General features: G+C 36.2%; 1 protein-coding gene across 1 annotated transcript in view; it reads left to right on the top strand.

The window, feature by feature from the left end:
- The first annotated feature begins 10,664 nt into the window (after nucleotides 1-10,664).
- LOC119637723 overlaps nucleotides 10,665-12,863 on the top strand; it is a 99,741-nt gene continuing 97,542 nt past the window's right edge. The window contains exon 1 of the mRNA XM_038033938.1: nucleotides 10,665-11,505. Coding sequence (XP_037889866.1) covers nucleotides 11,182-11,505 — 324 coding nt within the window. The 5' untranslated portion in view covers nucleotides 10,665-11,181. The remainder of the gene's footprint in view (nucleotides 11,506-12,863) is intronic.

Below are 12,863 nucleotides of genomic sequence, written 5' to 3'. Positions count from 1 at the left end.
TCCAAATCACCTTGAAGCTGATGTGATTGCGATTCAACAGAGAAGGAAGAAAACAGTTTCACATCATCAGCATACATTAAGATCTGGCTGGAATTAAGCACCGATGGGAGATCGTTACTGTATAAACTAAATAAAATGGGACCTAAGTGACTTCCTTGAGGTACGCCAGACGTAACGGGGAATTCATCCGAGGTAATGGAGTTAAACAAAACCCTGAAGGATCTATTGTGCAGATAAGAGCTTATCTATTTCACTAAGTAGGGTGGGAAACCAGAGGCTTGGAGTTTAAAGATAAGTAGTCTATGGTTAACCATATCAAATGCTTTGCTTAAATCAGTGTAAATAACATCTGTGCGAGAGCCACTAGAAAAAGCCTTGAAAACATGACAGGTAAACTCTAACAAGTTGGTGACTGTAGATCGCCCTTTCCGAAAGCCGTGCTGGTGCGGAGAAATATACGAATTAATGGCAAAGGCCAAATGCTGAGTCACAATACGCTCGAACAACTTGGGCAAGACACTCAACTTGGATATGCCTCTGTAGTTCTCAACAAATTGTCTACTTCCACTCTTGTGGATAGGAATAAGGAAACTACACTTCCAACATGCAGGGAAAACACCTGAATACAAGGACATGTTAAAAATCTTTGAGATCACACCACACAACCCGACAGCGCAAGATTTAAGTACACATGATAGAATTCCATTAGGTCCTGGCGCACAACAATATTTTAGAGAACTCAACCCTTTAAAAATGTCATCTTCTGAAATAACCAACTTAGAAATTGAGACAGAGTTAGTTATAGAATATGGGTAGTTTGCTGATAAATCGAAATTAGCAATCGAAAAGTTTCGTCCGAAATACTCAGCAAACAGATTTGAGATTTTAAAATCATCCGAGGATTGAGACCCATTAAAAGAAACATGAGAGGGATCTGTGGAAATTTTTCTTTTAGAGTTAACAAATTTAAAAAAGTATTTAGGATAAGCAAACAGAGAGGATTTAATGAACTGCAGGTATCTGCAGTAATAATGATGGTTGAGGGAGTTAAATCTATGCCTCGCCACCGAGTAAGCGACATAGTCGAGCGCAGAGCCGCTTTTCGAATATTTTTTGAATAGCGATTTTTTTCTCTTCTTGTGATATTTAATTGTCTTATTAAACCACGGGGGACATCTGCTTCGAGGTCGACAATGCTTGATCGGAACAGATGCAGCAATAGCTAGATTTAATGTATTGTAGAACGATGACAATAAGCTTTCAATACTACCGGTTGAGAAATCAAGGGTCAAATGTGAAAGACGATGTTTTAGCAATACAATATTGATTTTATGAAAATTATAATAATTATTTAAAAAAGCTTGATTTGGCACATTAAGGCATTTCAACAAACCATCATTAATATGATGAAAGGAAATGCATATTGATGGATGATAAGGATCCTCAGGTAAACTAAAAGGTAGACAACGATTTACGTAAATCTCGGGAAAATTGGCAAAGCAGAGATCAAGCAGTCTACCATTACAATTAGGAGTACGATTATATTGACCCAAATTATGATAAAACAATTCACTAAAGAACACAACAGCCCTATCAGACGTTGAAGTAGGAACCAAACAGCCAGAATTATCAGTGTTACACCAAGTGACTTGAGGCAAATTGAAGTCACCCAATGCAACGACCAAATCGGTGGGTCTAGACCGCTTGGCCACTTCACAAATAAGGGCAGCGTGTTTCCTGTAAATGGAGATATCAGAATTTGGGGAAATATAGGAGCAGGTTATAAATAGATGTTTATCAGGCATATTCGCACGAATAGCGATAAATTCAACGTCAGGAGAAGTGGGAAATTCAATTAAATTGGACGGGACTGACGCAGATATGGCAATTAATACACCACCACCAATGCGATTTACTCGATCATTTCTAAACACTTGGAAAGAATTATGAAAAAGTTCCGACGAATGTAGATCGGGTTTTAGCCAAGTTTCAGTAAAGGCCAAACAGAAAAATTCCGTGCTCACTGAATTTAGAAAAGTGGAACGAATTTTCGAATTTAGGCCCCTAACATTTTGATAAATGAGAGATAGTGGGCCTGAAGAAACAATTAGTTTTTTGAAGGCGACAAGACTATTGCCTTGGTATTACGGGGACGATCTCGAGGGATAAATTCCTTAATTAAGGATCCTACAGGCCACAGTGATTTGTTTAACAACATATCACTGTTTTCAGTCGGAACTAATATTTTAAAAGAGCAGATTGCCCTAGCTTGAGAAGGAGCCATTTTGAAGATGCTAACACGCTTTGAGTTGACTGATGGGACTTTCGTCGCCAGATAACCTTTTATGTTATCCACCGATGTTTCAGGTGCCAGTCTTGACACAAATATTACTTTTCTGGGAGGAACTGCCGTCAAGCAAATGTCATTATTTGGAACAGGAGGGGGGTTCACAGTAGGAGAGTTTCGAGTTGGGGAATATATAGATGGGGTTATCGCCCTTGTACCGGCAGTTTGTGAGACTTGCCCAGTCTGATGACTAGCATTCACACGTGAACAGCCAGGAGGAGAGGATGACTTATTTTTCTTTTCAATTACTTTTAGGCGATGGCACTTGATTAGAGTGAGTGGCGGCTCTGGGCGGAGATACCCTTGCGACTTCAGCGTAGCTTAAAACAGAAGGACTTGCCGGCTTGTTTGTAGCTGTTTTGCTCAGCAATATCGGAAACATTAACGTTCATTTTAGAGTTAGAGGGAGCGGTAACTTGTACCAACGAATTAGATTTGGAGAAAGCCAGAGATGACGTCTCACACGCTACGCTACGAGTAGAAGATGAGTGTCCAATAAAGTGACACTCATCAAACCTAGACTTAATGAGCTCAAACTTTTCCGACAAGGAGCTGAGATTCCTACTCAATTCCGAGAAACCATAACGGGTCTCCGTGAAAAGTTTATAAAAGTCAATGTCCCGCTGCCTACAGTCAGAACATGACCATCTTAAGCCTTTAGACGGATCAGCGACTGCGTCAGCAGCACGGCCGAGAATACTGGCACACTTTGCATGACCAAAGCGCTCGCAGAGCCAACAAGAAACGAATCTATCAGAATCCGGGCCTGATTTCGCCCGACAAGGTGTATATAAACACTCCATGTCCTGTCCAAAAGACAGTTGTTGATTATGAAGAACAGACACACAAATCACTAAAAAAAAATCCTGACCATAAAAATTTATCAACCAATTTGTGCAAAACTTCTCTGTTAGGTTGACACTGTAACGAGAGATCACTAGCAACACAAACTCCAAACAGCAAAAAAATAACAGAGAAAAAGAGAGAAAACAAAAAAAAAAGAGAGATTTTTATCAGAACTCAAAATTTTTGTTTGCAAAAATCAAATGAATCAAAGCATAAAAGAAAAATATTTCTTTTACTTTGAATTCACTCACTTTCTTCACAAAGTATATTATAAAATCACACACTATAAGGCAGAATAGCCCCGAAATTCAACAAAGAATTAAAATTTTAATTGCCGAAACAAAATATATACGACTATACCGCGCGACAGAGTTGCCAGACTAGCAAATAAAAACACTGTAGTGGATCATGCCCCATCATCACGCCCCTTGACCAATTTGTATAGTCCCGTTATTCATATAACGACGGAAAGTATTTCAAAACTTGCGACAAGCAATTCTGGAAGTGATCCTGAATCAATTGGTATAATAAAGAGTAGGTATATCTCAAGTCCTTCTGAATGTTCTATGCATCCGCCCTCACTTAATCTACCCTTGTACCATAAGGGGCGCATGGTATAAAAAAAGCCCTATGTTTTTTGATCGAAATTGCTTACTTCATGATTTAATATATAATTATTATTATTGTTATTGTAATGTTAGGCTAATGAAATAAATTCTTGGACCAAAAAAAAAGACATTGAGCACTAGCAGCACAGGTTATCGGCTCTAATTTAAATAAATGGACATTAGAAAATGAGCTTAGTAGTATTAATAAAGTAATATATAGAATTGATATTCCATTCTGAAGCTGATTTCAGAATGTCCAAAGGGTTAATCGTTCCAAATGCAATACTTCTGGCCAAGGAAAAGTTAAGGCAGTCGCAGAGAATGTGCTTTATAGTGAGGGTTTGTCCACAACTGCAGATTGGGGAGGAAGACTTCTTCAAGATCCATTGGTGAGTGGCAATTGTATGACCAAGGAGAATTCTCGAAAATGTTTGGATCTTGGTTTTCTCAACATTTTTTGGATATAAAGGTGGACTTAATTGAGGGGTAATGCAAGAGTAGTGTTGATGATGGTATTGTAAATTTCCTTCTGCAATTTTCTCTTTAACTTTTCTTCCAATGTATCTTTGAAGATCCAACTTTTCCATGACATCATCCATAATTAGAGGAGCAGAAGCAGCATCCTTTGCCGCTTGATCAGCCTGCTCATTTTCCAATAAACGGATGTGACTTGGTACCCATAACATTTTAATTTTTCCGCCGGGTGTAGTAATTATATTTTTTAATTTGTTGATGGTGCTCCATCTCGAAGTCGAAGGATTCCGAATAGCTTGTAATACAGATAACCTGTCGGTAACAGTGACGGTTTGGAGTTTGTTTTTATGGGCAAGATTCGCAGCGAGAAGGATAGCTCTGGCTTCGGTTGTGAACGTTGAAGTACTTTCGTGAAATATGTGGTTGAGAAGAATCCGTCCTGTGGCATCTACCACGGCACAAGCAGGAGGAATACCAGAAGATTTTAAGCCGTCTGCGTATAAAAGATTCCAACCGTTACTCTCCAGTACTTGGGTTTTTTCAGCTCTTAGATTGCTGAAGACGTGATTTGGAGTTTCTCCTCTCTTGTGCATAGGCAGCGAGATGTTAAAAGAGCATCACCCCATGGCGGTTTAACACCAAAAGAACGGAAAGTTTTTAAGCGAATGTTCAATTCCTTTGCGACATGCAAACAATAGTCAATTGCAGATGGTGACTTTGGAATTTTCTTCGCAATAATAATTTTTCTCACCTCATCACCGAGAATAGATTTGTTTGAATTAAGAAGCTTAGGGACTATTTTGGCTTTTAACTCACAAAGTTTATTTTCTTTGGGAGACCAGTTTCAATTATAATATTATTTATGGGCGTCGTCCGAAAAGCATAACAACTTACTCTGAGGGCTTGGTGATAGACCGGTTTAAGGATGTTGATATTAGATTTGCAGCTATTGCCATAAATTATCAAAACATAGTCAATCTTGCTTAACATAAGCATTCTGGTAAGATAAGCAATAGTGTTAATATGCGCATGGCTTTTCCAAGCAACGTACTATATCAAATTCACCCTTTTTAAAGTAGAATTTTTTAACCGAAGACAGTGTGCTTTCCAACGATATTTGTTGGAAAACGTGAGCCCAAAAATATACAGCGTCTGCACGTTTAGTACAAGGAAGTCATTAATATGCATCAGTAGATTTCCTGCATCGCACATTTGTTTTCGACCAATGTGCATTTTTTTTGATTTTTGTATAGAGATTATAGCTCCTGACGAGTTTGCCCATGTGGAGATCTCACATGCAATAGATTCGAGGATGTTGATTGCTTTCGTGTTGTCTTTTTCTTTCGTAAAAATGTATACATCGCCCGCGTAGAGACAGTGTTCCACTCTTGGTACACGGCAAAGAATTTTGCTAATTTTGTTGAAGGCGACCTGGAAAAGCGTGACAGAGAGAGGAGATCCTTGCGGAATGCCATTCATTAGCGGAAAGGAATCTGAAAGAGGATTTTTGATTCTAACTTTGAACCGCCGATGTGACATGAATTATTTGATGTAGTTGAAGAATTTGGGTCCAACATTCCATGATTTCAAGAGTCTTAAAATAACATGAAGACCAACTCTGTCAAATGCTTTTTCGAAATCAATTGAGAGAATTGTTACGTGATCTCGTTCGGAAATTGCTTTGTTAGTGAAATAATCAATATGTAACAGAGCGTCGATGCATCCTCTACCCCGCTTGAAACCAACTTGTTGCTTTGTTATCAGGTTCTTGGAGTCAAGAAACCAAGATAATCTGGATCCCATAATCTTTTCCAATACCTTTGAGAGGCAAGATAAAAGAGAGATTGGGCGATAATCCGATGCGATGGAGACATTTTTAGACTTTGGGATTGGAACAACTGCTGCCAGTTTCCACATGTTGGGTGTATGGCCAGTCAAAAAAACCGTATTATATAGGTCCAGCAATTTCTTTTTACTTGAATTAGACAGTGCACTGATCATTTGGTAGGAGATGCGGTCTAGACCAGGTACCCTCCCTTTCGATTTGGAGAGACAACTTTCAAGTTCTAAGGTAGATATGCAATTTTTCAGGAACATGGCACATCTGTCAATACAATTTGAAAGAGAAATTGGAGTCCTTTTATTTTCGATGAAAACAATGGAAAGGTTGCTTTCAGAGAAGTATTCGCACTACATTTGTCCAAAGTAATTAGAAATATCATGTGCTTCAGTTAAAGATCCGCTGGGAGTGCACATGGCAGAAATTTCGTTCAGGTTTGAATCCCCATTGAGTCTGTTGACTTTGCTCCACACAAGTTTCATTGATGTATTTCTGTGAATTCTTATCGAAAAAAGTTCGAAACTAAGTGCCTTTGATTTTCGTAATTCCTTCCTGAATAGAGCATTGGCCTTTCTGTATAATAACAAATGATCAGGACTTCTCTTAAAGCGGTGCCATAGATCCATTTTATTTTTTCTCAAAAACGAAAGCGTGTTGTTCCACCATGGAATCCTAGCTCGTTTAAAAGAGGTGTTGGATTGAGGAATAGAAAGATGAGCAGCCGTGCGAATCGCTTTAGACATAATAGCAGCATCATAGTTGCAGTTTCCGTTAAATGGCTTTGAGTTCAAAAATGACTCCACCTGTTTGGAGTAATTGATCCAATCCGCTTTATCTAGGAGGAATTTGGCATATTTTGCTGGAGTAACAGCAGACATTGAAAGTTTAAGATCGATTATGATCGGAAAGTGATCACTATTATGTAGATCATCACAAATAGACCAAGAAACCAAAGAAAGAAGTGAGGGAGAGCAATATACTCCTCTTAAAATGCAGAGATTGTTTTGAATGAAGGTCTTTTCTAAAACAATACCACGAGCGTTGTTCACTGTTGAGCTCCAGATGGTATTCCATCTGTTAAAGTCACCGCATATAATTAATTGGGGGGAAAATACGGAGAATAAATTGTAAAGTTGTTGCTGAGAAAACGATTGCGAAGGTGGGATATAGAGCGAAAACACTGTAAATTTTATGTTTAACATAACTTGTATCGCTACAGCTTTTATATTTGAGCTTAAATGTATGCGTTTGTGATCATACTTGATTTTATAAAAACACCAGTTCCTTGTTTGGAATATAAATTTTAATAATTTGTTGAGTAGAGTTGAGAACTGGTGGTTGTGGGGGATTTAGTTTATTAGATTTTAGCATATGTGTTGTTGTTTTAATTTTTTCAATATTTGCTGTTGTTTTGATTTTTTCAATATTATCTTTGGCAGACAATGGAACTGGTTTGGAAATGTAATTTTTGGTTGATGGTAGAATAGGTTTTTCATTGAAAGGAGTTGGAGTTAAAGGCTTATTAGGCACGATTTGCGAGGCGACAACAGCGTAGGTATTGCTTTTTCTAATTCTTTGGGTTCCAGATGGATTAATTGCCCGGTACTTGCGTCGCGCTTCACCCATTCTGCAGTAATTTTCTGTTGAGAGTTTTAGAATTTCACGCATTTGTTGATCGTTGCAATTTAAGCAGAAGCTACGCGTACAGTTTTCAGCATGTGGAGGAAGACAACAGTTAGCACAGGATGGAGGACTGGTGCATCGTTTTGCCGTATGACCTAGGCATTGGCAGTTTTTACACCTCATGGGATTTGGAATGTAGAGTTCTACTTTACATTTGTACAAAGCTACATCAACCGTTGGCGGTAGCCGATAGCGGTCAAAAGTCAAAATAATTCTTTCTGTAGGAGTGAGGTTTTTTTCATCGTCATTTAGTTTGGCGAATTTGTAGACTTCAGTCATTCCTTGACTGCCCATTTCGCGAACAATTTCATCTTCCGGCACATGTTTCAAGCATGGGGCATAAACTACGCCTTTAACCGAGTTAAGTTTCTCATGCAGTTTAGCGGATACAGTACATAAATTAGCTAATTATTTCGATTTTATGAGCTTTTCGGTTGCGCTCGGCTTCCCAGTGACGACAAGTAAATTCCCATCGCGTAGAATCGATATAGAATCTATATATGTTGTAATGCTATCTAGTGCTTTTTTAATAGAAAAACGGCTGATTTGCAAAATTGTCATGAAGGGATCAGTTGGAGAAATCACAACATATTTTTTGTCAATAGGAATGGCGCTACTGGTTGACAACACCGGAAAGTCGGAATTTTTAATTTTTTTTCTTTGGGCGGATACGTCTGCTAATAGATGAAATCTATTTGGGTTTTTATCTAGCGGCCCTGGGCCATTATGCCTTATGGTTGTCTATTATTTATTAAATTCGGAAATAACCACTCACTTGAAAAGGTTTGGGAACTGCTAAAGATAATGACAATTGTTTTCAATATTTTATTTTTCTTTTATGTTTTTTGTTTTTTTTTTGATTTTTTTATTATATTTACAGAAAACAAAAGCTAATATCGTATCTGCGATAATCAATTCTTACAAAACCACAGAAAACACACAAAAACACCGAAAACAATTAAAAATCGCAGACGAAAAACAAAACAAGCACTACTCAGAACACAAGTCGATGTCGAGTGTTAATCCAATGTAAACGCCGGCGATTTCAAAGAAAGTGATTTGACGAAAGTGAAGTCAGTCTCAGTATGAATTATAACAGAACGGTATAGCATAATTTTGACAATAAATATAGAATAAGAAAAAATTGTGTAAATTTTTAAATAGTTTTTAACTTTATGGGAAATATGACACCAAAATGGAAACAAACGATATTGATCGCAATAAATCTAGGTAAACAGCAGGTAGGCCTTGCATGTATTTTCAGGCGAGTATGGAGGCAGTATCGGATGTCATTGGGGTCATCAACAAATTAATCATGGTGTTCAGAAATAAACGTGTATTACGGATATTTATGTGTATATGTGCAAATGCAAATGAGCTCTTATTTTGCTGTGTAAAAGAGAAAAGTACGTGGGCCGGCAACAGTCTCCGGAACTAAAGCATATTTTCTTATTTTTCCTGGCGAGTATATTGTTGTATTCTTTAATTGTAGGTTGTATGTAAGTGTTGTGTGTAAGTGAATTATATACCGATATGTTTATAAGATATGATATAGAAGTACAATAAAATTCATGAAAAACGATTAAGCAAGAATAGAAATTTTGCAATTCTATCATCAACTCTAACATCCCAACATTACCGTCACTAGCATGGACACAACGTGTACAGAGACTTAGAACGCTTTACAAACCAAAGCCAAATAGTTTCTATAATAAAAGTCATAAATGCCTTATACAGATAAAGAAAGTTAAATGAGAGATGATAACATCATTGTTGCACGAGCAGCTTAAATGAAACCAGCTAAAAAAAATTAGCAGAAAATCGTAACTACAGTTTCTGTATAATATAAACATATACATACAGTGGCTGTTATAATAGCGATCTCCGTCAAAGATAATTAAAAACAAAATGCGACAAAATATCGTCAAGTCGCGAGTGGGCAACAAATTTATTTAAATATTATTATTACCGCACTAAACGAGGTGATATGAATTACACGATGTTTGATGCGTGTTCAATATTTCGGTTAGAAAGGCGCTTTACACATAGCGGCCAACCCTAGAACTTGTCCTCTGCCAACTTATACTTTAAACAACTGCAACTTATTGAATTGAATGGGGAAAGGTCGGTCATACCGAATGTATTTGTTGCGTTTGACATAAGTTAACCCCTGCAACTTATACAGGTTGCCTCGTGGCAAGCGCTCTAGTGAATCGCTTTTGTTTACTCTCTTGAGCGAAATCTGCAAAATGTTTTGAATTTATCACATGTTTATTAAGAACGCAAAAAATTAAAATCCATAATTGTTAGATAGAAAAAACCTATTATGTTAGTACTTAACCTCAGCGAAGGTTATCTGCAAATATACTCGGAAGGGTAAGGTGCTCTTTCTCTCCCTGCGTAAGTATTATTTTGCATTCTCCCTCTCTATCTGCGTTTGACTTGACATGCCATTCTTCGGACATAATTTAATTAAAGTTTAGTCTGGGGTCTGGGTTTCGTTGCATACAGCAGAAGAGTGTCAGCATTTTTTATACAAAAGCAGGCAAACAGCAGTGATTGTATATCCTGTATTTTTACTATGTCGCATGCTCGAAATATATGTGGATGATGGAGATTGCTATTCTCTGTGTAAAGCTGGAGATGACTGGTGGGCCGACTTGCTTGTTGGATCTCGCATTGATTATGTATGTTGGAAATTTCTGCAAAACACAGTTTAGTGTAGACTCCCTGAGGTTTCGGTTGTATAGTGTACATGTGTGCGAACCTTACAATTCTCCGTCGGTACTTATACAAAAATTAATTTTCAAATATATTCTAAAAAAGCAAAAGAAGTTTTTTTTTAGCTATTTAAAAAAGAATTATTAATTATCTTATCCTCATTCCTAGCCTTAATCTTCGTAAAATTTGCAAAACTCGCAAAGAAGCAATAGAAAAGGGAAAACGATAGCCTACGTACAAATTAGTAGGGTGTAAAAATACCATTTTAAGTTGATAAGCATTGGTAACAACAATCGAAAATCATTTTTCAATTAGTTAACAAAAGCAGATAAAAATTGTCAGTATAGTAAACAAGTGAAGCAAAAAAAAAAAAAAAAAACAAATAATAATAATAAAAATGAATGAATAGAATAATATTCATATAAATAAATAAATAAAAAAACTCATTTAATCAGAGCAGATGTCTAAGGGCACAATATATTAATTAAATATGTTTTTGTATAAAAAATAAACTCTTAATTTGAACTTGAAGGCTTAGGAAAATAACTAAAACTTAAGGACGGTCTTTAAATAAATTTAATTTAAAAAAAATGAATAAATAAACAAGTAAAAGTAAATTTAATTAAAAATTCCTAACGGGTTTTGGCCGGAATCTAAAAAAAATGTTAAATTTGAATACATTCAAGTGTTTTAGAGATTTAACAACAGCAGCAGCCACCCAACAGCAGTTACAGCAACAACGACTGAGCCAGCATAGTAAAACCAGAAACTCCTGCTTTAATTTTACCAAATTTTTAAAACACCTGAAGATGGACGGACATCCCTACACAATGTTAACCCTTCTATTAGTAATAATGGCCATCGGTTTGTGTACAGACACTGTTCTGGGTAATCCAACGCAGCAACAACACCAACACCAACAACAACAATATCAGCAAACGAACACGGTAAGAGTCCAGCAATGCCGCGAGGGATGCTTAGAGAAGGTAATTCCCAATATATATATATATATATATAAAAAACAAAAAAAGGAAACAAAAAATTTAATTCTATTGCTCTTACGTACACGCATATATGCAAACGTAGACGTGTATTGTAAATAAAAACGCAAATGGTAACATTTCAAAGCATCAAGAACTGGATTAATTTCCTAAATAGAAATGAACATATGCACGTACATACGTACGTACACGTTCATATGCTTTCTTTATTTTCGCAGTTACTCTAACATATGAGTAGGCAGCACACAATATATATATATCGATGAACACAATTTCAAATCAAGGGTGCTTTGCTGGTGCCACTGAACTGGACAACTGTTTATTTTGAGATTTATGTGTTTGTTGCATTTGTTCATATGTGTGCATTAAACAGTGTTCCTATTAAAAAAAAAAAAAAAAAAAAAAACGTAGACAAAAGCAACCACTACAAGGTTTCTTTAATCCGCTTCAAATGTAGAGAAAAGGTTTTATTTCTATTTTATTTCATTTCAACTATCTAAGACACAATTTGTTTTCCCTCCTTATTCGATTTTACTATTTCTTTCAGTCATGTAGCCATTTCGTCATTCACTCATTGTGATTTTTTTTTTTTTTTTGGTTGACATCAGAAACATTTTTGTAATGATCAAAGAACTCCACTAAAAAAAAATCGACGTTATTATAAACGAACGAAATGGAAAAATGATAAAAACATGACTTATCCCTAATATTCGAATCTGAAATCAAGAACCTACATATATTTTGTAAAGAACGTTAAATGCACAAGTGTAACTGAAAGAAGAGAACAGAAATATGATCAAAAGCATGGGATTTTCAAATAATTTTTAGAAAAGGTTTGCAAATTCAACCTGAAATGACGGAAATGTTCATAAATCGGCGACTTCAAGTTTGAAAGGTTTCACTAATCTGTTTATGACCCCATGAACGTATTGAAAAATCGTAACCCTCTTTTTATAAAGTGTTAAGGTAACAAATTCTTAGTCAAAATAACCTCGATCGGCTTAATCGGACATGAAAAAAAAAAACGTCTAAACAACTTTTAATATTTTCATGCCATAAATGCAAGAATTAAAAAATTTTTTTTTCTTTTATAAAAGATCTATTCTCAGTGATTTTACTCTCCTACCAGTTGTTTAGCATATTTCATCCTGTCCTCTTGTTGGACTCACACATCGACTTGTGCTCTTTTTAATTCGATTTATCGCTAACACTTTCACATACAAACTTAATAATAATTTCATCAAGTTTATAGTTGAAAATATTACGATGAGCAAATGGATTTCATGTAATGGTTTTTTGTAGATCTTTCTCGAAACATTGAAATGTAAAGGAAAACCAAAAAA

This window comes from Glossina fuscipes, unplaced genomic scaffold, assembly GCF_014805625.2.
Source record: "Glossina fuscipes isolate IAEA_lab_2018 unplaced genomic scaffold, Yale_Gfus_2 60, whole genome shotgun sequence".
NCBI lineage: Eukaryota > Metazoa > Arthropoda > Insecta > Diptera > Glossinidae > Glossina > Glossina fuscipes.
The sequence above is the reverse complement of the archived record's forward strand: the minus strand, read 5'-3'. Positions and strand labels throughout refer to the sequence as shown.